Source organism: Melanerpes formicivorus, unplaced genomic scaffold, assembly GCF_026170545.1.
Source record: "Melanerpes formicivorus ecotype bairdi unplaced genomic scaffold, bMelFor1.0.p_v2 SCAF_289, whole genome shotgun sequence".
In the NCBI taxonomy this organism is placed as follows: Eukaryota; Metazoa; Chordata; class Aves; order Piciformes; family Picidae; genus Melanerpes; species Melanerpes formicivorus.
Window position 1 is genome coordinate 24,364 of NW_027142641.1, and position 21,115 is coordinate 45,478.

A 21,115-nucleotide genomic window follows, 5' to 3' on the forward strand; every position below is an offset into this window, starting at 1 on the left:
ACATTGTCTCTGAACAGCTTAAGCAGGGTGAGCAGCAAGCTGTGGGGGCTCTCTTGCTCTTGCCTTCCTCTTGCTCACTCCCATGTTCTGCTTTCCTCTTGGCCTCGCTGCCTTGGCGGCAGCACTGCAGACACCAGCCCTGGGTCCTGGCTTCTCCCTGGCCCTGCCTGCCCTGGGGCCCTGCTCCCTGGCTGCCTGCCGGCAAGCTGCGGCTGCCTCGCACCCTTCCGACAGGGCTGCCGCAGGAGTTTGGCCTCGTGGCAGCCGTGCCTGAGGACACTTTGGTTCTGGCAGGGCCTTTCCCTTTGGGCTGTGCCACACGATCCGCAAATCAGATTACAAAGCGGCAGCTCTGGAGCCTGCTGCCGGCCAGAGACCTAGGGAGCATCTCCCAGTTCCTGCTCCATCCCCGGGAGCACAACCGGCGCTCTCCTTGGCTCTCCCTGAGCTCCTGCCTGGCCTCTGGTTTGATCAGTGGGGTGAAGCTGTTTCGTGGTTTAGCCTTTGCCATTTTCTGAATGCTCTACACTGCACTCAAGCTGCCCAGGAGCACCCTGGGGGAATTTGCAAGCAAACAGAACCTGTCCACAATCTGATAAGTGTAACACCTAATCTTGGGGGGGGGAATAAAGAGAAGTCTCTTGTTGTAATTCCTGCCTGGTTAGCTTAACCCAAATCAAATCAGTGCCTTAAAAGCCAGCAGACAGAAGCAAACTTCTGGGAGTGGTTCCTGCTTTTGTTTAGGCACATGCAAGTCATTTGTCTGCAACAAAACCCCAACTCCTCTGCAGAGCAGGGAACAGCAGAGTGCAAACAAAACCCCACTGCTGAGTCAGAAATGAATTCAACTGCAGATCTAGGCAGAGGGACACAGCCTGGCAAGGGCAGAGGGTGCTGTGGATTGTGCTTCCTTAACAGACCCATGGTGGCATTTTTATCACCCAGAAGCTGGATTTCCCTGCTGGTTTTCCAGCTGCTGCCTTGAATGGACTTCAGGAGGTGTTCAGGAACACACCTGGATTCTCCTCCTAGCTTTGATACTGCCCTGGAGAACAGCTTGTGCTTACTTTGAAGGAGAGCTGTACCTGGGAATGCAAGTCTGGCAGGATCTTTGACAGCCAAAGGCTTGTTCCCCTCCAGTCAGATGTAAACTCTGAGCATCAAATGTGACAATGATCTTTGCTCCTTCTTCCCTGTGGTTGAAATTCCCCCCCAACATTACCTTTGCCAGCCCAGCCCAGCTGGAAGCAAAGGAAAGCTGTATGTATAGGCAAAGGGAAATCTGCAATGGGGTGCAAGGAATATGTACAAACTCTCCAGGAGTTACAGTGTTGAGATCTATTCACAACTGCAAACCAGCACAAGAACCCCACTGGTCAAGGAGCAGGGGAAGCTACTAGCTGGGGTCTGCAGCAGCCCTCCTCAGCCAGGGAGGGATCCCCTGGGCCCCCGGGAATGGAGGGGAAGAGAGGAGGAGGGGAGGAGAGGAGCTGCTGCGAGGCCACCTTCAGATCCCTCCTGGTGCCACTGCCCTCAGCACCTGCCAGGGCCAGGGGCTGGAGCAGGACAGGGCCAGGCCCCCCCCGGCTGCGCCGCGGTGCCAGCACACAATGGGCATCGCCGAGCCCGACGGCCACGCCCTGACAAGTCCCGCCCCCCCTTGGCACTGCAACCAATCAGCAGCGCCGCTCCGCCTCAGCCTGTTGCCTGGACACCGAGCGCGAGGGACACGAGGAGGAGGAGGAGGAGGAGAAGGAGGAGGAGGAGGAGGAGGAGGAGGAGGAGGAAGGAGTTCAGTGGCCAGGGACAGCTGAGTCGAGGCCAGCGAGCGTGGCGCCATGGTGCACAGCATGCGGAGGCTGAAGGAGCTGGAGGAGGGGCTGGCGCCGGCAGCCAAGAGGCGCCGGCTGGGGCTGGGTGAGGAAGGGGCTCCGGGCTGGCCGCCGGCTGCCTCGCCCAAGGAGCTGTGGCAGCAGGAGGCAGAGTCTGAGCGTGCCGGTCGTGGCAAGGGGGATCAGCCCGGGGGGAAGCAGCTGGAGCTCTGGGTCGAGGCTGGCAGCCACGGCGGCAGCCCCAAGGAGGAGCTGACCAGCAAGCAGGGTAGGTAGAGAGGGCCGAGGGGGCCGCTGGTGCTCCTCAGCCCTGTGGCTCAGCGCCCCTCTCCCTGCAGGCGGTGAGCGAGCCCCAGCAGCAGGAGGGGACGGGGTCCCCGTGCCCCAGCAGCTGCCCTTCCCCGTGGGGCGCCTGTCCCTGCGGTGGGAGCGGCTCTGCGGGGTCGGCGCTGGGCTGCACAACCTGGGGCGCAGCTGCTTCCTCAACGCCACGCTGCAGTGCCTGAGCCACACGGCGCCGCTCGCCAACTACCTGCTCTCCGAGGAGCACGGCCGCAGCTGTGAGTGGGGAGCCTGGGCCGGGCGGCTGGCGGTGCCAGGCTGGCAGTGCCAGGGTGCCCGTGGGGAGCGGGAGCTGCCTGCCTGTCCTGCGCTCGGCACCTCTGCAGGTGGCCCTGGCAGGGGCTGCGAGTGTTGGGCTGTGCCCTCTCTGTCCCTGCTGCCCCTGTCTCCACCAGAGGCTCTTCCTGTCTTCTCCTGGCCCTAGCGGTGCTCCCCAGCTCTGCAGCCTGGCACCGGCGAGGTGCTGCCTCTGCTGGCTGCAGCCAGGGCAGGGCAGGAGGCTGCCTGCGGGCAGCAGCTGCTGTGGGAGGCTCGGAGCTGGGAGCAGGGGGAGCTCTCAGGGCTCACAGCCCTGTCTGTAGGGCTCTGCTGGGACCTGCCCCTCAGGGCCAACCTGTGCCCTCCTTCGGAGAGTGCCTGTGGCTGTTTTCCATCCCCATGGACGCTCTCTCCTCTGGGGGGGGGGGGGGGGGGCTGTTGCAGTGGTACTGTGAGTGGGATGGCATCAGCCAGGGTGAGGTCTGCTGGCCCCTGTGTACCCAGGATGCCCAAGAGCTGTGCTGCAGCACAGAGCTCCTAGGGACCACTGAGCGTGGCTGAGCTCTGTTGGAAGAGAGATCCCTGCAGCCTCTGTCCTGCCTCCATCTCTCCTGGCTTTGTCCTTGACGTCCTGTCCTCTGCTCTGCTGCTCCAGGTCGCCAAGAAGGCTTCTGCATGCTGTGCCTGATGCAGGACCACGTGGGGCAGGCGTTTGCCAGCAGTGGGCAGGCCATAAAGCCGGTGTCCTTCATCCGGAACCTCAAGAGTAAGGGAGGCTGCCCTGCCCTGCCCTGCCCTGCCCTGCCCTGCCTTGCCCTGCCTTGCCCTGCCCTGCCCTGCCCTGCCTTGCCCTGCCCTGCCCTGCCCTGCCCTGCCCTGCCCTGCCCTGCCTTGCCCTGCCCTGCCCTGCACTGCCCTGCCCTGCCCTGCCCTGCCCTGCCCTGCCCTGCCTTGCCCTGCCCTGCCCTGCCCTGCCTTGCCCTGCCCTGCCCTGCATTGCCCTGCCCTGCATTGCTCTTCCCTTCCCTGCCCTTCCCTGCCCTGCCCTGCCTTGCCCTGCCCTGCCCTGCCCTGCCTTGCCCTGCCCTGCCCTGCCCTGCCCTGCCCTGCCCTGCCCTGCCCTGCCTTGCCCTGCCCTGCCCTGCCCTGCCTTGCCCTGCCCTGCCCTGCCTTGCCCTGCCCTGCCCTGCCCTGCCTTGCCCTGCCCTGCCCTGCCCTGCCCTGCCTTGCCCTGCCCTGCCCTGCCTTGCCCTGCCCTGCCCTGCATTGCCCTGCCCTGCATTGCTCTTCCCTTCCCTGCCCTTCCCTGCCCTGCCCTGCCTTGCCCTGCCTTGCCCTGCCCTGCCCTGCCCTGCATTGCCCTGCCCTGCATTGCTCTTCCCTGCCCTGCCCTGCCCTGCCTTGCCCTGCCCTGCCGTGCACTGCCCTGCCCTGCCTTGCCCTACCCTGCCCTGCCCTGCACTGCCCTGCCCTGCTTTGCCCTGCCCTGCCCTGCCCTGCATTGCTCTTCCCTGCCCTGCCCTGCCCTGCCCTGCCCTGCCCTGCCCTGCATTGCTCTTCCCTGCCCTGCCCTGCCCTGCCTTGCCCTGCCCTGCCCTGCACTGCCCTGCCTTGCCCTGCCCTGCCCTGCACTGCCCTGCCTTGCCCTGCCCTGCCCTGCCCTGCCCTGCCCTGCCCTGCCCTGCCCTGCCCTGCCCTGCAGGGGAGCAGGGACTGATGCTGGAGCAGAAGCTGTGGGCTGGGAGCAGCTCTTGGCAGACAGCTCTCCTGAGGTGACTCAGGGAGCCTGCCAGGGGCTGGGGGCTCCGTGGGCTGCGGGGGGCTCCTCCCGTGGCCGTGAGTCTGACAGCAGGTTTGGGCTGCGGGGGAGCAGGGAGGGAGGGAGGAGCTGCATCTGTTGCAGCAGATGCTGAGGCTGGCTGCTGCCCCTCCTGCAGACATTGCCCAGCACCTCTGCTTGCGGCAGCAGCAGGATGCCCACGAGTTCCTGCGCTACAGCATCGACGCCATGCAGCAGGCCTGCAGGAACGGCTGTGCCCAGTATGTGTGGCCCTCCTGCCCTGTGCCCTCACCAGTGCCCCGTGCCCGTGGGAGGGCTGACCCTGTGCCCCAGGCTGAACTGCCAGAGGGAGGCACTGAGTGCAGGGGCCGCACTGGATGGCCCAGCTCTCTGCCCCTCTGTGCCACAGTCCCCCTTCTCCCGGCTCCTCTGCCCCAGCCTAGCTGTGGCCCTCTCCCCCGCTCCTGAGGCTGCTGTGGGTCTGGATCCTGTGCCAGCTGCCCGGGAACCCGGGGTGCAGCTGGCTCAGGTGCAGCTCTGTGGCTGTGGGTGAGCAGCTTTCCTCTGGGCCCTGCGCTGCCTCAGTCTGCAGCGCACAGCTCTGAGCCGCGGCCGGCAGCTTCTGCTCCTTCTGGAGGAAGGTGCCCCTGGGAGCCTGGTGCCAGCCCTGGAGCTGTGGCCCTGGGAGAGCAGCCTGGCAGAGGCTGCGACTTCCCTCTGCCTCTGGAGCTCTGCAGCCTGTGTGCTGGGCAGAGCGCAGCGGGGGGAGCTGTGCTGAGGACACGGGGAGGGGGCCCTCGGGCGTGGGGGAGGGGCGGTGTGAGCCCTGCTGCTCCTGTGCCTAGGTTGGATGGCCAGAGCCAGGCCCCGACGCTGGTTCAGCAGATCTTCGGCGGCTCCCTGCGGTCCCGTGGTGAGTGTTGGCTGCCAGCTCCTGGCCTGGGCCTCTCAGGGCTGCCCGGCAGGAGGAATCATTTGGGAGCACTGCTGAGCGTGTGCAGAAGATGCCCAGCTGCAGCTGCTGGGGTGGGTGCAGGGCCATGGCAGGCTGCGCTCAGTGCTCTTTCTCTGGCAGTGACGTGCTTGGAGTGCAAGAGCACCTCGGACAGCTACGAGCCTTGCCTGGACCTGGCGCTGGAGATCGGGGTAGGGCGGCAGGGTGGGGGCTGGGGAGGAGCTCTGCTCTCCTGGGGCTGTTCCTGCAGCTGCAGCATCGCTGCCCTCAGGGCTCCTGAGCCTGCCGGTGCCAAGGCACAGCCCAGGCAAGAGGGAAGCCGCTGCCTTGTTGAGCTGCCTGCTGTGTCTGGCAGGGCAGTGCCCGGTGCCTGGGCGTGAGGCTGCGTGGTGCTGGGGCCCCTGCAGCTGCCCCTCGTGGTGCTGGGCGCTGCCAGCTGGTGGGGCTGAGGGGTTTGCTGCAGCCTGTGGCCCTGTGCCCACGCTGGGTGTGCTCTCTCGGGGCCGTGGCGTGGACAGCCACTGGTGGCCTGAGCTCTGCTCTGTCCTTGCAGGAGGCCAGGAGCGTGGTGCAGGCGCTGGGGCAGTTTGTGCAGGCAGAGCTGCTGTGCGGGGAGAACGCCTACAAGTGTGGCAGGTGAGGCTGGGGGCTGCGGGCGGCCGGGGGGCGCTGTGCTGGGGCAAGCAGGTGTGCCCCCTGCTGGCTGCGGGAGGGCTCGACTGCCTGCTCCGCGGCTCAGCCCTGAGGGCCGTGGCCGTGGAAGCCTGCCGCGAAGGCTGCCTCCTGTGGTGAGGAGGAGCTGGGCCGGCAGCCGTGGCCGTGAGCAGGGGCCCTGGAGCAGCGGCTGCTGTCAGCAGGGTCGGTGCCAAGGGCTTTGCTGCCCGGCCAGGGCTGGCAGGCAGCTGGCTGGCGCAGCAGCTTGAAGAGCTGGAGCTCTGCCTGTGCAGGTGCCAGCAGGAGGTGTCGGCCAGCAAACGCTTCAGCATCCACCGAGCCCCCAACGTCCTCACGGTGGCACTGAAGCGCTTTGCCCCCTACGCCGCAGGGAAGATCACCAAGGTGAGCGCTTGGCAGCCCAGGGCTGAGGCTCTCTCCTGGCCCCAGGTGCTGCTGCCCAGAGCAGGCCGGGAGGTGCTGCTGTGGCCAGCGGGAGCTGTGCCGCGCTCCTGCAGCCCTTCCCCCGCTGTGCGCTGCAGGCGGAGTTCGGCTCCTCCTGCCGCCTTCCTCAGCACCCCCTCTGCACCAGGAGGCTGAGTGCCCTTCTCTGGAGAGGTGGCCCTGCTGGGAGAGCTGTGCTGCTCTTGCCCCAGCACAGAAGCCATGGCCTGTGCCGGCTGCTGAGCCCTCCTGTCTCTGCAGGAGGTGCGGTACCCCATGCTGCTGAACCTCCGCCCCTACATGTCTGTGCGGCGCAGGGACCCCGTCCTGTACAGCCTCTATGCGGTGCTGCTGCACTCTGGGCACAGCTGCCACGCAGGGCACTACTACTGCTACGTGAAGGTGAGCCCAGGAGCTGTGGTGCCACCCCCTCAGGGCTGGGGGGTGCTGGGGGGTCCCTGTAGGCCCAGCAAGGAGGGTGCTCAGCAGATGTGCGTGGTGGGGAGCACTGGCTGCGGGGTACAGGCTGTGCTGTGCCGCAGGAGGGGGGAAGGTTCAGCTCTGGCAGAGCCCCCTGGCCTGCCCTGAGCCTCCTCTGCCTCGTGGGGAGAGGAGCTGTGCCCACGGGCGCTGCTCCTGCTGCTCCTGCTGCCAGGAAGGTGCCTGGGCACAGCCCAGCCCTGCTCTCTCTTCTGCTGCTGCAGGCCAGCGATGGGCAGTGGTATCGAGCGGACGACGAGCGGGTCGGCTCCGCAGCCCCCCAAGAGGTCCTGCAGCAGCAGCAGGCCTACCTGCTGTTCTACCAGAGGTGAGTGTCTGCTGCCTGCTGGCCCCTCTGCCCCCTGCTCCCAGCACTTGGCACAGGGCTGGCACAGGGCTGGCTGTGGGCAGGAGCTTGGCCCGGGTACCCCAATGCCCTGTGCATGCCCTGGCTGGGAGGAGGGTGGCAGGGAGGGGCCCAGCCCCTTGTCACGGTTTCACTCTCCCTCAAGAGCACCTCATGCCCTCAGAGCTTTGGCTCCTCTTTCTCCTCTGCATCTCTGAGAGAGGCTCAGCCCCTGGCAGCTCATGCCAGCCCTTCTCTGCCTTCCCCAGGATCCCCAGCCTCAGGAAGAGCTGGCAGGGGCCCATTGCCAAGGCTGCCTCCAGCCTGCCCGGCCGCACTGGCAGCGTCCCAGAGGAGGTCAGGAAAGCTGCGAGCAGGGGGCTCCTGTCTTCAGCAGGGGTGGGCCAGGGGAGCCCTGGAGGCTGCTCTTGGCCAGTGCTCCTGGGTGCTGGGAGCTGCTGCCCCTCTCTCTGCTCTGCCAGGGCAGGGGGGCTGCAGCCTGGCAGGGAGGCAGGCGCAGGGCAGGAGGGTTTGCAGGAGGCGTCCTGCAGAGCCAAGGCCTGTGTGGGGCTGGGGAGGGCTGGGGAGGGCAGGGTCTGCGTGTCCTTGGCTCCTGGACTTGTCACTGAACTGCTCTCCCTGTCTAGAGAGCAGAGCTGCTGCCAGGGAAGCAGCTGCCTGGGCTGGAGGAGGTGGGAGGCCCTGTAGCCCACAGCGCCTTTGGGATGGGGTCGGAGCTGCTGAGCGGAACCAGCCTGCCAGAGCTGCCTGCTGAGTGCCCAGCAGCCAGGAGAGAGCTGTCAGCTGTGTGCCAGGATTATTGGGCACAGCTGCAGGGCCTGACACGCAGCAGCAAGTCCTACATCAGCAAGCTGACCGTCCTGGCCCAGCAGAAGGTGGCCTTTGCCAGCAGCATTGCCGCCCTGGTGGAGGCACAAGCGGCCAAGGTTTGGAAGTTCCCCTGCCTGCTGCTCCTAGCTGTGCTGCTGGGGGGAGCAGCTGGAGCCAGCGGGCTGGGGGGGGCTGGAGGGCGAGGAGGGCCTGGGGAGATGTCCTGCTGTGAGGCAGGAGAGGGGCAGAGCAGGGCAGCAGGGGGCCGAGGGCTGCTTTCCAGCCTGCCCAGAAGCCTGGGGGTTAAAAGCTGTCTGCAAGCCTGTCCCAGGGGCTGGTTTGGCCTGCACGAGCAAACCTCAGTGTTCCAACCCTGCTGAAGTGCTGGCTCTGAGGTGTCTGAGCCTGGCAATCCCTGGGTTTGCAATGCTTCAGAGGTGCTTTGGTTGTCTCAACTCCTCCCTCTCTTCTCACGATTCCAGGCTCCTCCAGCACAGAAGCTCCCTGCTCTCTACCTGCTGGACTCCATCATCAAGAACGTGGGAGGAGCATACCTGCAGGCTTTTGCCCCAAACCTGGTGGAAACCTTTCTCTCTGTCTTTGAGAAGGTCTCTGCACTTCAGAAGAGTTCTGTAGGCCAAAGCTGTGGCTGGGCAGTGAGTCCTGTGCCCAGGGGTGGCTTTGCTTGGGTGGTGAAGCACACCAAGTGCTTGGCTTTTCTGCATCTCTGTCCTGGCTCTGCACTGAGGGCCATGGTCCCTGCTGGTGGTTTGAAGCAATCAAGTGGGCCCTGAGCCTCCAAGGAGGTTGGATCTGTGTCTCCCAGATGGGTCTGAGGGTGCAGCTGAGCTGAAGCAGAGCTGGCTGAATTGGAAGTGCTAGCCCTGCTCTGGCATCTGGTGGGGCAAAGTCCTGCAGGGGCTGGAGAGCTGAGCACAAGCCCCTGGGCTCATTGCTTGCCTCAGAGGCTGTTGCCTGACTCCCTTGGCATGGGAGTGTGAGCTGCACTGCTGAGAGCTGCTGCACACCAGGCCAGTGTGTTGAGATGCCAAGTGCTGAGAGCAACAGGACAGCCATGCAGCCTTCCTTCTGGCAGCAAAGCTGCAGGCTGTGTGTGGCAGGAGCTGAGGGAGCCCTGGGGTGGTTTTGTTGCTGCAGGGGGACACAGAGACTCGCAAGAGTTTATTCCTCTTGCGCTCGACGTGGGACAGGGTTTTCCCCCTGGAGAAGCTGCATGCCCTGGATGTCAGAGTCAAGTCACTAGATCCTGCTTGGCCAGTGACACCTCTGCCTGCAGCTGGGAGTGCTGCTGGCAGCCCTGTGAGCCCTCAGCCTGCAGCTCCCTCGGTCAGTGTGTGTGCCTGCTGTACGGACAGAGGGTCCCAGAGCAGCCATCCTTGTCTGTAGGCTGCTGGGTGAGAGTGCAGTGCCTCAGGAGTGCAGGGCCTGGGCTGTGGAGGCAGGGCAGAGGCACTCCTGAATGCAGAGCACTGGGGGGGCTTGCTTTGCCTATGTCAAACCTGTGCTCTGGAGGGTGGCCATGGAGGAACTGCTGTTAGGCGACGTCCCCCTGTCACAGCAGCAAATTGGAGTGGGGGCAAAGGTTTCAAATGAGTTTGGTTCCATTGTGCCTGAAGAGTGCAGCTCCTAACAGCTGCAGAGAGTGAGCTCCAGTGCTGGAGGGTGGCAGCAGGGAAGGGAGCTGGAGTGAGCTGAGCATGGGGGCCATGGGGGTGTTAGGTTGAGGCTGGGGCTGGGTGACCTTGTCCTAAGCAAAGCAGCTCCAGGGCTCCCTGGCTCCCTCAGGATGTGCAGTGTCACAGGTTCTGTTCTGTTTCCAGCCAGAGGAATGCACTGCCCCTGCCTGTGCCAGGGCTGCTGCCTCTGCTCCTCCAGCACAGCCTTTGAGCCAGGAGCAGCTGCTGAGGCAGCAAGTGCTTGAGAAGGAAAAGGAGCTGCTGGAGCTGCGGCAGAAGCTCTCAGAGCTGGAGCAGGCCCAAGCACAGGTGAGCAGGACAGGTGGTGACACTTTGCTGGGGGGGGCTCAGGCTCTTGGGGACAGAACTTGGCTGTGCTGGGAGCTGCCAGCCCTCAGCTGGTGCTGCTGCCTGGGAAGCAGAGCTCTGTGAGGAGTGGAGCAGTGCCAGTTCATCTGGGGAGCTTGGCCAGGACGTGGTGACCTCAAAACTAAGACTTGCACTCAAAAGGGAGGCAAAAAAAGGTCCTGAGTTTCCCTCCCCAATGATCCCTGCCTGTGATCCTCCTCTTCCAGCCCTTCTTGTGGCTCACAGCAAGCCAGGCTTCCTCAAAGCTCTGCTCTGTGGAAGGACAAGGAGGCCTGGCTGCTGGCAATCAAGTCCATTGCTCCTCAGGCCAGGCTGGTTGGATGCCAGCCTCTGAAGATGGCAGCTAAGCTGCAGGGCTTTGCCTTTGCCATTGAAAGTTTGCTGTGCTGGCAGCTGGAGGCAAAGCCAAGCACCTCAGAAGGGCCACAAGAGGGAAAGTGTCTCAGGGGCTGGGCAGCTGAGTGGCCTTGAGCAGGAGGGCTGGGGAGAAGCAGGAAGGCTGCAGTGAGGCCCTGTGTGAAGGGCCACAGCTTGCAGTGCTGCTCTGGAGCCCTGATTCTGCACTGGGCTTGGATTGGATCTTTTGTAAGGGGGCTCCATGGCTGCAGTGCTGGTGATGAGCAGTGCAGGGCTCCTTAGCAGGGCAGGGGCTGAGCCTCACAGCTTTCAAGACACTTCTGGTGGTGGCTTTGGTTTGCAGAGAGGATCTGAGCAGCTCAGAGTCAGAGCTGTGCCAGGCAGCCCAGTGGTGGATTTGTCTGTCTTGCAGGCTGCCTCTCTGGGTGTTCAGCAAGGATCATCTCCTGCAGCTCCAGCTCCAGCCCCTGCTGAGCAGCACAGGGCTGCCACAGCTCATCTGGCAGCTAAAGGCCCTGCTCAGCCTGCTGTGCAAGCTGAGGAGAAGCAACCCTGCCCAAGTCCTCCCCAGCGTGCTGCCCCCCAGGCAAGGGACAGCACAAAGGTGTCTGGAGTCAGCAAGCAGCAATCAAGGCTGAAAAGACATCTTGAGGATAAGGCAGAGGGCGAAGAGAAGGAGGGGAAGAAAAGGAGGAGCTGCAGGGAGAAGGAAGCCAAAGCAGAAGCCGAGACATGCAGAGGCAGAGCAGCAGGCAGCAGAGGCAAAGGGCTGAGTGGTGCTGCTCACAGAGCCTCAGAAGAAGGCTTAGAAGTTAGTCTCCTCCTTCAGCAACTCCTCAAATTAGAGAGCTGCCTCAGATAGCCCTGAGCAGGCTGAGGGGGCAGGGGGCAGGCCAGTGGCCAGAGCCGGCGGAGATTGCCCAGAGAGCAGAGTCTGGGAGGAGCTGCAGGAGCCAAGGGCAGGAAGAGAGCCAAGGAGGCTCCCTACAGCCTCAGCACTCAGAGGTGAGGAGCTCAGCATCCTGCTCTGCTCTTCAGGCCAGGCTTTGCTTGTTCCTGGCTGCTTTCTAGGCTGGGATCTCTTGCCCTTGAGGGTTGTCAAGGCCTGGTGCAGGCTGCCCAGGGCAGTGGTGGAGTCCCCATCCCTGGGGGGTTGGTGTGGTGCTGAGGGCCATGGTTTGGGGGTGCCCTAGCAATGGGAGCATGGTTGGACTGGAGCTGAAAGAGCTCTTCCAGCCAGAAAGGTTCTCTGCTTCTGCTGGCTCTTCAGGCTCTTGGGCTTGGGCAGGAAGTGCTGGCTGCCTCCTTGGAGAGGTGTCAAACTCCTCCTGGGGCAGGAGAAGCCAAGAGCAGGCCCCAGGAGAAGTGTCAGCCTCAGCAGGCCCTTGAGGAGGAAGTGGGGAGCCAAGGTGACCTCCAAATGCTGCCCACAGCCTTGGCTCAGCAGAGCTGATGCTGAGGCAGAGCCTTGCTGACAGTGCCCTGGGGCTGTGTTGTCTCTGCCTGCAGCAGAGCTTTGCTTTGTGCCTGGGGCTGCCCTTGGCTCCTGGGCAGCCTGCTGTGCTCTCTGGGTGCTGCTGTGGTGCTGCAGCCCTGCAGTGAGCACTGGAGCTGGCTGGAGCTTGTAGAAAGGATCCAAGTGCTGCTCCAGCTGACAAGTGAGATGAGCAGAGGCTGCCCTTGGCTCTTCTGCCGGGGTGGGACCCCCTGTGCCCCCAGGGGGGATCCCCTGTGCCCCCGGGGCAGACACTGGCCCAGAGTCCAGGTCCCTGTGAGCCTGAAGAGGAAGCCCAGGATGTTTAAGTGGGCAGTCAGTTCCTGTTGCTCCTTGATTCCTCCAAGCCCCTTGGCTGACCTCCTCAGACCTCCAGCATGTTTGACACTGAGGGTGGTGAGAGCCTGGCCCCAGTTGCCCAGGGAGGGGTAGGTGCCCCACTGCTGGCACCACTTCAGGTCAGGTTGCTTGGGGCTCAGAGCTCCCTGCTGTGCCTGCAGCTGTTCTGCTGAGTGCTGCTGCTTGGGCTGGCTGCCCTTGGAAGCTCCCTTCCCACCTCAAGGCCTCAAGGAGTCATCCAATGGAACTCTCCCCCCAGGCTGTGAGGCCAGGCTGCCTCTGCACATCCAAGGGGAAGGCCGAGGGCCCTGGCTCTGCTTCAGCCTTGAGCAGCTGGACCCTGGGCAGCTGTTGGTTGGCTCCAGCAACAGCTCTGAGGTGAGCAGCAGGGGCTGGCAGGGCTTGGGGGGAAGTCCCACTGTGGAGACAGGCTGTGGGAGCTGGGGCTGTTCAGGCTGGGGAAGAGAAGGCTCCAGGGAGAGCTCAGAGCAGCCTTCCAGGAGCTGTGGGAGCTCCAGGAGAGCTGGGGAGGGACTTTGGCCAAGGGCTGGGAGGGGGGATGAGAGGGAATGGGGTGAAGCTTGGGGAGGGCAGCTTGAGCCTGGAGCTTAGGAAGAGTCTTTAGAGTGAGAGGAGGGAGAGCCTGGCACAGGCTGCCCAGGGAGGCTGTGGCTGCCCCCTCCCTGCAGGTGCTGAGGGCCAGGCTGGATGAGGCCTGGAGCAGCCTGGGCTGGTGGGAGGGGTCTCTGCCTCTGGTGGGGGTTGGAACTGGATGAGCTGGAAGGTCCCTTCCAACCAAGCCATTCCAGGATCCATTCTATGAAGTCCTGGCTGCTTGGCATCAAACCCCCAAAGGCTGAACTCCCCTTTGGCTTCTGCCAAGCAGCAGCAGGCAGCATCCTCTGCCTTTGCCAGCTGTCAGCTTGTGCTGCTCTGGGCTGGCCCTGCAGGCCAAAAGCCCAAATGGAAGCTGATGGAGATTCCCTCCCCCTCTCCCTTGGCTGGGAAGGTCAAGCAAATCAGGCAGGAGAAAGGAGAGGTAAGCTCAGGACAGCAAATGGTCTGGAATCTGTTGGGCAGAAGAAAAGGTCCTTGTTCCACTCTCTTTGTGTAGATCTCAGTCCCAGGGCAGGTTCCAAAGGGATAGGGTGAAGGGCAGGGGGCAAAGCATCCAAAGGCAGCCCCAGCTGGCACTGGACTCCCTTGGTGCCAGTGGCTGCAGCTCTTCAGGAGGTGTGGATGCAGCAGGGAGCAGCAGGGGGGGGATGCAGCAGCCCTGGGGAGCCTTCTGTGCAGCAGTGGCTGTGCAGGGGAAAGAGAGAGCAGGAGCAGAGCTCTGCCCTGCCTAGCAAGGCTTGCTGGGCAGGGAGGGGCAGTGGCATAGAGCCCCTTGGAGCCAGGGGCCCCCTCCTCCTGGGAGGGGGAAAGCCAAGTCTCTCTCTGCCCAGCCAGAGCAGCTGGGGCTGGGCTCTTTTCAGCCCCCATCAAGGGGGGTGTAACCCTGCAGGGAGGTGCTTGGGCAGGACACAAATCAGCCTCCTGGAAGGCAAGAAGGTTCCTCAGGGCTTGCCATGGGATGTCTTGCAGGTGATCCTGCACAAGACAGGAGCCATCCATGCCTCCTGCAGCTGCAGCTCTGGGCTCCTGCTTCAGCTCCTGCCCCTGCCAGGGCCTCCTTTGGCCAGATGAGTTCCAACTCCTGCAGGTCTGCTTCTGTCCCCCTGTCCTGGGGCACTTGAGAGAGGAGTTGAGGTGCAGTGTGGAAGGATCCCCTGAGCCTGGGCCCTTGGCTGTCAGGTGAGAGGCTGAGTGCAGCCCCCTGTGCTGTGAGAGCAGCTTTGCAGCCTGCCAGCAGCAGTGCAAGCTGCAGGCTCTGCAGTGCTCTGCAGCCAAGCCAAGGCCTCCTCTGCTGTGTCCCCCCAGGGGCTGTGTCTCTGCACCCCCTCTGCGCTTCCATGTCCCTTGCCTGCGCTTCGGGGACGGCTCCTGGGGTGAGTGTGGCCTGGCCTTGGAGCACAGCCCAAGGGCTCTGCAGCCCCAGAGTGCAGCCTCAGAGCCTCCAGCACTGGTGGCCCTCCAGAGCAGCCTGCAGGAGGTTCCAGCAGGGCTGCAGGCTGCCTGGGCAGGGCTTTGCCATCCTGAGGGCACAGAGGCCCAAAGGACTGGCAGAGCAGGGTCTTGTGGGGTCCCTGATGGTCTGATCAGCCCCAGGCTGCCAGTCCTTGGCAGCAGGATGGCTGTGAGAGCCCCAGCAGGGCCCAGGGGCTGGGACTGCAGGAGCAGGGAGTTGAAGCTCTGGCCTAGCCCATAGCTGCTGTGGGTCAATGTTGCCAGGCCTGGAGACCATTGCCCCCCTGAGCTGCAGGGTGAGATGTTGCTTGGTGCTGGGAGGGCCACTGGCTGTCACTGCCAGGGAATGTGGCCAAGAAAGAGCTCTGCCTCAGGCCCTGGTGTGCTCAGAGCCCTGGCTCCTTCTCCTTGCCCAGCAGAGGCCCAGCTCTGCTGCCTGAGCACTGAGCTGCAGGTTCTGCTGCTTCAGCTCAGGCTCCCAGAAGGCTTTTCCCTGAGGGGCTCTCAGCTCTGCCTGGGAAGCCAGTTCTGGGCTGACTGAAGAGCTGTGCTCAGCCTGGCCAGGATGCCTCTCTGTTTTCCTCCTGCTGAGGGACTTGGCTAAGAGAAGTGCTGGCCCTTGCTGAGCTGCAGCCTCCCCTCCCTCCATCCCTGCCCTGTCTCTTGGCTTCCTTGTGAGCAGACAGAGCCAGAGGGATGCCAGCAGGCAGCAGCCTGGGATCCAAGAGGAGAAGAGTCCTCTCCAGCTGCTGGCCTGGAGAAGGCCTTTGCAGCTGCAGGCTCCTGGTGCTTGCTGTGCCCTGCTGGCCACCCTCTGCTGAGAGCAGCCTTGGCCTTCTTGGCCAGGAGGGCCCCTGGCTGCCCGATGGGGAACTTGTTGTCCCCCAGCAGTGCCAGCACAGAGCTGCTTGGCTTCCGCGGCAGCTGCAGCTCAGAGGGAAGAGAGCCAGAGGCCAAGGGCAGCCTGAGCACGTCAGGAGATTGCCTGCAGGAGGCAGGGGAGCTGTGTGCAGAGGTGCAGAGCTGTGTCCTTTCTCCTAGGCTTCCCTCCCAGCCTGTTCTGTCGCCTGACCAACACCTCCCTGCTGCCTGTGGCCTTCACCCTCCGTGTGCCCGGGGACGGCGCGGCAGAGCCCAGCGTGCCCAGCGCTGCCCAGGGGCTGGACACCTCTCTGCCCTGCTGGGAGAGGAGAGCCAGGAGCTGCCTCAGGCCCTGTGAGTTCACCATCAGCCCTGGCAGAGGCACCATCCCTGCCCTGAGCTTCCAGGACATCCAGGTAGGGAGCAGTGGGGCCAGAGGGGCTTCAGCAGCTGGGGCTGAGGCTGCCCTGCTCTGGGAGAGGGCTTCAGTGCTGCTGGCTGGGAGGGGGAGGCCAGGCAGAGCCCTGCAGCAGGGCTGGGCTGTTGGGAGCTGTGCTGCTCTGGGGCTTGCCTGAAGGAGCAGCCTTTGGAGCCTGCAGGCAGAAGCTGCAGCTCCTGCCCCCCAGGCTCCAGGCCAGAAGCCACTGCTGAGGCTTTCAGAGCTGCTTAGGCTGATTCCTTGGCCTGCAGCTGGGCAGAGGAAGGCTGAGGGCAGCAGGAGGCTGTTGCAGGGAGAGATGTGGCTGGAGGAAGCAGTTAGCTTCTCTGCCTGCTCTTCTTCCTCCTGTGCTGTGGGCAGGATGAGTTGGATTCCCTGCAGTGCTCTGCAGGGGGACTGCAGAAGCTGTGGTGGCTGTGAGCTGAGCAGGTTCTGCTGGGCCAAGCTTCTGCAGCAGCTTCCCCCTGCACAGCTGGAGTGGTTCTGCTGGAGGCAGCAGCTCTGCCCTGCACTGCTGCTGTTCCCTGGCCATGCAGTGCTGAGTGGCAGCCTGCTGGGGCCTGCATTCCTCTCACCCATGGCCTGGGAGCTGCCACAGGCACTTCTGCAAGCAGCTCTTGCCAGCAGCCTTGTGGTGCTGCCAGGGCCTGTGCTCTGCAGATGGAGCAGCACCAGGGCCAAGGCCTCCCTTGCTTCCCATGGCCTGGGAATGGAAAGGCAGCAGCTGTGGGGGTGCTGAAGTGTTTGGGGCTTTGCTCTCCCCCCAGCTCACCCTGTGCTCCAACACCCAGGGCTTGTATGAGCTGGCTCTGGTGCTGGATGTGGATGGTGTGGGCCAGGAGCTGCTGGCACTGCCCCTCACAGCCAGGGACCAGCAGTTTCCTTGCAGCCCTTTGGCTCTCCTGCTGCCTCCAGCCCCTGCCATGTGGTTTGCTGGCTGCAGCTCCCCAGGAGGAGCCTTGCATCATGAGCTGGTTCTGCCCAGGCAGAGCTGGGAGCAGCAGGGCTTGCAGGCAGCCCCCTGGAGGAGCATCTGCCCAGAATGGCCAGGCCTGGCCCTGAGCCTTTTCCTAGAGGGCACAGCAATTCTGTGGCTGCTTGGCACTGCCCCTGCCCTGGCACAGCCTGGGGCCATTTCTCTTGTGCTGTCACTTGTGCCTTGGGAGCAGAGCCCAAGCCCCAGCTGGCTCCAGCCTCCTTGCAGGGACTTATGGAGAGCCAGGAGGGCTCTGCTCTGCCTCCTTTGCTGCAGGCTAAAGCAGCCCAGCCAGCAGCTCTGCTCCTGCCCAGCCCTGTTCTCCAGAGCCTGCCCCAGCTTTGTTGCCCTTCTCTGGACCTGCTGCAGCCCTTCAGTGGCCTTCTTGGAGTGAGGGGCCCTAAAGTGCTGCCAGGATGTGAGGGGTGGCCTCAGCAGTGCTGAGCCCAGGGGGCCAATCCCTGCCCTGCTCCTGCTGGCCACAGGCTTGTTGCTCCAGGCCAGGCTGCTGGTGGCAATTTGCAGCCACTCTGCTCTGGGCAGCTGTGTTCTGCTCCCTTCCCTGCCCCCTGAGGAGTCAAGCAGCCTCTTCTCTGCCAGTGTCTCCATTGCCTCTCGCCCTCTCTCTGCCCAGGTGTGTGGTTCCTGCTCTGGGAGTGCCCAAGCCCGTGGTGACCTTCGGCCGCTGCTGCCTGCAGCTCCCTGCCCAGCAGCTGCTGCCCCTGGGGAAGGACAGCGACCTGCCAGGCTGCTATGCACTGCTGCCTCAGGTTGGCATCACCCCCACCCACCTCCTGCCCCCAGGGCTCAGCCAGGCTGTGCTGGGGAGCAAAGGGCTTTGGGAGAGAGAGACCTTGATGCTTTCCAGTCCATCCTACAGGTTTGCTGGGAACAGGAACCCACTGTCTTGGTCTGGAGAGGGAAAGAGCCTCAGTTCTTGTGAATATTCCTGTGTTAGGAAATTAGAGGCACAGAGGAGGCCAAAATAGCAACAGCTAGGCTATGTAGTACACAAATAAAGTGGATGGATCAGAAGGGGAGAGAGAGAGAAAATAGGGAGAGAGAGAAGAGGAATTCTATTGGCACCCCCTCACCCCCCAAGACAGTTTGGGTCTGTGGAGGAAGGGTGCTGCAGCTTTGGCTGTAGAGCAGAGGTCATTGCTGTCCTCTGAGCAGCCTCTGCAGCTCCATGAGTTGTAGCAGGCACAACTTAGGACATGGAGAGAGGGTTCCTTTTGGTCTGCTTCTTCCAGGGTCTCTGTCATTTTCCCTCTCCTGGTATGCTCTCCGTTTTCCTTCAGAGCAGCATTGTCCTGCCTCCTGCCTTGGCCTTCTCCTGCCTTGGCCTTCTCCTGCCTTGGCATCCTCCTGCCTTGGCCTTCTCCTGCCTTGGCCTTCTCCTCTCTTGGCCTTCTCCTCTCTTGGCCTTCTCCTCTCTTTGCCTTCTCCTCTCTTTGCCTCCTCCTGCCTTGGCCTTCTCCTCTCTTTGCCTTCTCCTGCCTTTGCCTTCTCCTGCCTTTGCCTTCTCCTGCCTTGGCCTTCTCCTGCCTTGGCATCCTCCTGCCTTGGCCTTCTCCTCTCTTTGCCTTCTCCTCTCTTTGCCTTCTCCTCTCTTTGCCTCCTCCTGCCTTGGCCTCCTCCTGCCTTGGCCTTCTCCTCTCTTTGCCTTCTCCTCTCTTTGCCTTCTCCTCTCTTTGCCTTCTCCTCTCTTTGCCTTCTCCTGCCTTTGCCTTCTCCTGCCTTTGCCTTCTCCTGCCTTTGCCTTCTCCTCTCTTTGCCTTCTCCTGCCTTTGCCTTCTCCTCTCTTTGCCTTCTCCTCTCTTTGCCTTCTCCTCTCTTGGCCTTCTCCTGCCTTTGCCTTCTCCAGCCTTTGCCTTCTCCTCTCTTTGCCTTCTCCTGCCTTTGCCTTCTCCTCTCTTTGCCTTCTCCTGCCTTTGCCTTCTCCTCTCTTTGCCTTCTCCTCTCTTGGCCTTCTCCTCTCTTTGCCTTCTCCTGCCTTTGCCTTCTCTTCTCTTTGCCTTCTCCTCTCTTTGCCTTCTCCTGCCTTTGCCTTCTCCTCTCTTTGCCTTCTCCTCTCTTTGCCTTCTCCTGCCTTGGCCTTCTCCTGCCTTTGCCTTCTCCTGCCTTTGCCTTCTCCTCTCTTTGCCTTCTCCTGCCTTTGCCTTCTCCTGCCTTGGCCTTCTCCTCTCTTTGCCTTCTCCAGCCTTTGCCTTCTCCTCTCTTTGCCTTCTCCTGCCTTTGCCTTCTCCTCTCTTTGCCTTCTCCTGCCTTTGCCTTCTCCTCTCTTTGCCTTCTCCTCTCTTTGCCTTCTCCTGCCTTTGCCTTCTCCTCTCTTTGCCTTCTCCTGCCTTTGCCTTCTCCTCTCTTTGCCTTCTCCTCTCTTGGCCTTCTCCTCTCTTTGCCTTCTCCTCCCTTTGCCTTCTCCTCTCTTTGCCTTCTCCTGCCTTTGCCTTCTCCTCTCTTGGCCTTCTCCTCTCTTTGCCTTCTCCTGCCTTTGCCTTCTCCTCTCTTTGCCTTCTCCTGCCTTTGCCTTCTCCTGCCTTTGCCTTCTCCTCTCTTTGCCTTCTCCTGCCTTTGCCTTCTCCTCTCTTTGCCTTCTCCTGCCTTTGCCTTCTCCTCTCTTTGCCTTCTCCTGCCTTTGCCTTCTCCTGCCTTGGCCTTCTCCTCTCTTGTCCTTCTCCTCTCTTGTCCTTCTCCTCTCTTGTCCTTCTCCTCTCTTTGCCTTCTCCTGCCTTGGCCTTCTCCTGCCTTTGCCTTCTCCTGCCTTGGCCTTCTCCTGCCTTGGCCTTCTCCTGCCTTGGCCTTCTCCTCTCTTTGCCTTCTCCTGCCTTTGCCTTCTCCTGCCTTTGCCTTCTCCTCTCTTTGCCTTCTCCTCTCTTTGCCTTCTCCTCTCTTTGCCTTCTCCTCTCTTTGCCTTCTCCTGCCTTGGCCTTCTCCTGCCTTGGCCTTCTCCTGCCTTGGCCTTCTCCTCTCTTTGCCTTCTCCTCTCTTTGCCTTCTCCTGCCTTTGCCTTCTCCTGCCTTTGCCTTCTCCTGCCTTGGCCTTCTCCTGCCTTGGCCTTCTCCTGAGCCAGAAGTTGCTCAGATCTGTTGCACAGCTTTTCAGAGGTGTGTGTTCCAGAGAGCAGGGATAGCAGTGGCCTCTGCCCGTTTCCAGGACAGCTGCAGTCTGCTTATCTCTGCACCTTCCTGAGAGGCATCCCAGTGGCTGCTCCCCATACACATCAGCCATTGCCTGGGCAAGCAGCAAAGGTGACTTTACCTTTGTTGAGTCCCATCAAGAGAGACAGGATTCAGTCTCTCTCAGCCACCCAAATGTAAGCTCAGGAAGCAGGGAAATGGGAACCTTCCTGAGGATCAACTTCAGGCAGCAATTTCAGCTCCTGGGGAAGCAGTTTGGGCTCTGGCTCTGGGGTGCTGTCATGCAGGAGAACTCAGAGGGTGGTGAGAAGCTGCTCTGCCAGCCCAAGCAGGGAGAGTTGTGAGTGCAGCAGCTTTGGGACCCCCTGAGGATGCTGAGGCCATCCAAGTCTTGCCTTTCATTCTGTGCCTTCCTGCCAGGGATTTCAAACTCTTTGTGAGTTGCTGCTGTGCACACCTTAAGGGTTGACATTTTTCTACAAGTTCCCTCTGCAGTAACCTTTGATTGCCAGGATCAACCCAGGCTGGAGAGCAGCCCTATGGAGAAGCCCCTGAGGATACTGAGGGCTGCCAAGCTGCTCCTGAGCTGGCATTGTGCAGTACCAGCCCAGAGCCAGCTGTGCCCTGGGCTGGTCCCCAGCAGTGGGCAGCAGGGGCAGGGAGGAGATTCTGCCCCTCTGCTGAGCCCCCCTGCAGTGCTGGGGCAGCTCTGGAGGCCTCAGCACAGCCAGGGACCTGTTGGAGTGGGGCTGGAGGAGGCCACAGCAATGCTGGGAGGCCTGGGAGCCCTCTGCTGTGAGGCCAGGCTGGGAGAGTTGGGGCTGCTCAGCCTGGAGAGGAGAAGGCTCCAGGGAGAGCTCCTGGTGGCCTTTCAGTGCTTCAGGCTGGGGCCAGGCTTTGAGCAGAGCCTGTTGGGAGAGGGGATGGCTTGAACTAAGAGAGGGAGATGTAGACTGGAGAAGAGGAAGATATTTTTCACTCTGAAGGTGGTGAGAGCCTTCCCAGGGTGCCCAGGGAGGTGAGAGATGCCCCTCCCTGGAGCCTGGCCAGGCTGTCAGGGGTGCTGAGCAGTCTGCTCCAGTTGCAGCTGTCCCTGCTCAGTGCAGGGGGCTTGGACTGGAGGAGCTTGAAAGATCCCTTTCAGCCCAGCCCCTTCTGTGCCCCTGCCCCTTCCAGAAGCACCAGGAGGATGCTGCTGTGCTGGGCTCCAGCCCCATGCCCTGTGGGCTCATTCAGCCTCACAGCTCCGTGGAGGTGCCACTGAGCCTGGGGGCCCAGGTGCCAGGAGAGCAGCACACTCCTGCCCGTGTGGCCGTCTTTGGGCGTGCAGGACACCCCCTGGGGAGTGCTGGAGGGGCCTGCTCCGTGCCACAGGGCTTGCTGGAGCCTGAGGTGTACAGGGCTTCTTGCAGGGCAAAGGGGGCTTGTACCACAGGGATCCCTGGCACTG

The 21,115-nt window shown here is 62.7% G+C and overlaps 1 protein-coding gene and 2 long non-coding RNA genes across 3 annotated transcripts; all 3 read left to right on the forward strand.

Moving 5' to 3' along the window:
* Positions 1–1,838: 1,838 nt before the first annotated feature.
* Positions 1,839–9,329, forward strand: LOC137458856 (ubiquitin carboxyl-terminal hydrolase 36-like). The gene is made up of 14 exons (XM_068170142.1): positions 1,839–2,100; positions 2,171–2,392; positions 3,088–3,198; positions 4,370–4,472; positions 5,058–5,125; positions 5,288–5,358; positions 5,721–5,803; positions 6,115–6,226; positions 6,527–6,667; positions 6,970–7,073; positions 7,361–7,448; positions 7,739–8,038; positions 8,405–8,530; positions 9,081–9,329. Exons 1-14 carry the CDS (start codon positions 1,839–1,841, stop codon positions 9,327–9,329), a joined length of 2,040 nt encoding a protein of 679 aa, XP_068026243.1.
* Positions 9,330–9,774: 445 nt separating this feature from the next.
* Positions 9,775–12,607, forward strand: LOC137458849 (uncharacterized). Its single transcript, XR_010991974.1, has 3 exons — positions 9,775–9,928; positions 10,758–11,350; positions 12,439–12,607. It is a non-coding gene; the product is annotated as an uncharacterized lncRNA (long non-coding RNA).
* A 530-nt stretch (positions 12,608–13,137) lies between these two features.
* Positions 13,138–15,372, forward strand: LOC137458850 (uncharacterized). Its single transcript, XR_010991975.1, has 3 exons — positions 13,138–13,218; positions 13,767–13,976; positions 15,291–15,372. It is a non-coding gene; the product is annotated as an uncharacterized lncRNA (long non-coding RNA).
* The last annotated feature ends 5,743 nt before the right edge of the window (positions 15,373–21,115 follow it).

Bases quoted from the DNA above. Each gene is read 5' to 3' on its own strand.
- LOC137458856 (XM_068170142.1), top strand. From the start codon at position 1,839: ATGGTGCACAGCATGCGGAGGCTGAAGGAGCTGGAGGAGGGGCTGGCG. The intron at 5,359-5,720 runs GTAGGGCGGCAG...CTGTCCTTGCAG, and splicing joins ACCTGGCGCTGGAGATCGGG to GAGGCCAGGAGCGTGGTGCA. The intron at 8,531-9,080 runs GTCTCTGCACTT...TTGTTGCTGCAG, and splicing joins TTCTCTCTGTCTTTGAGAAG to GGGGACACAGAGACTCGCAA.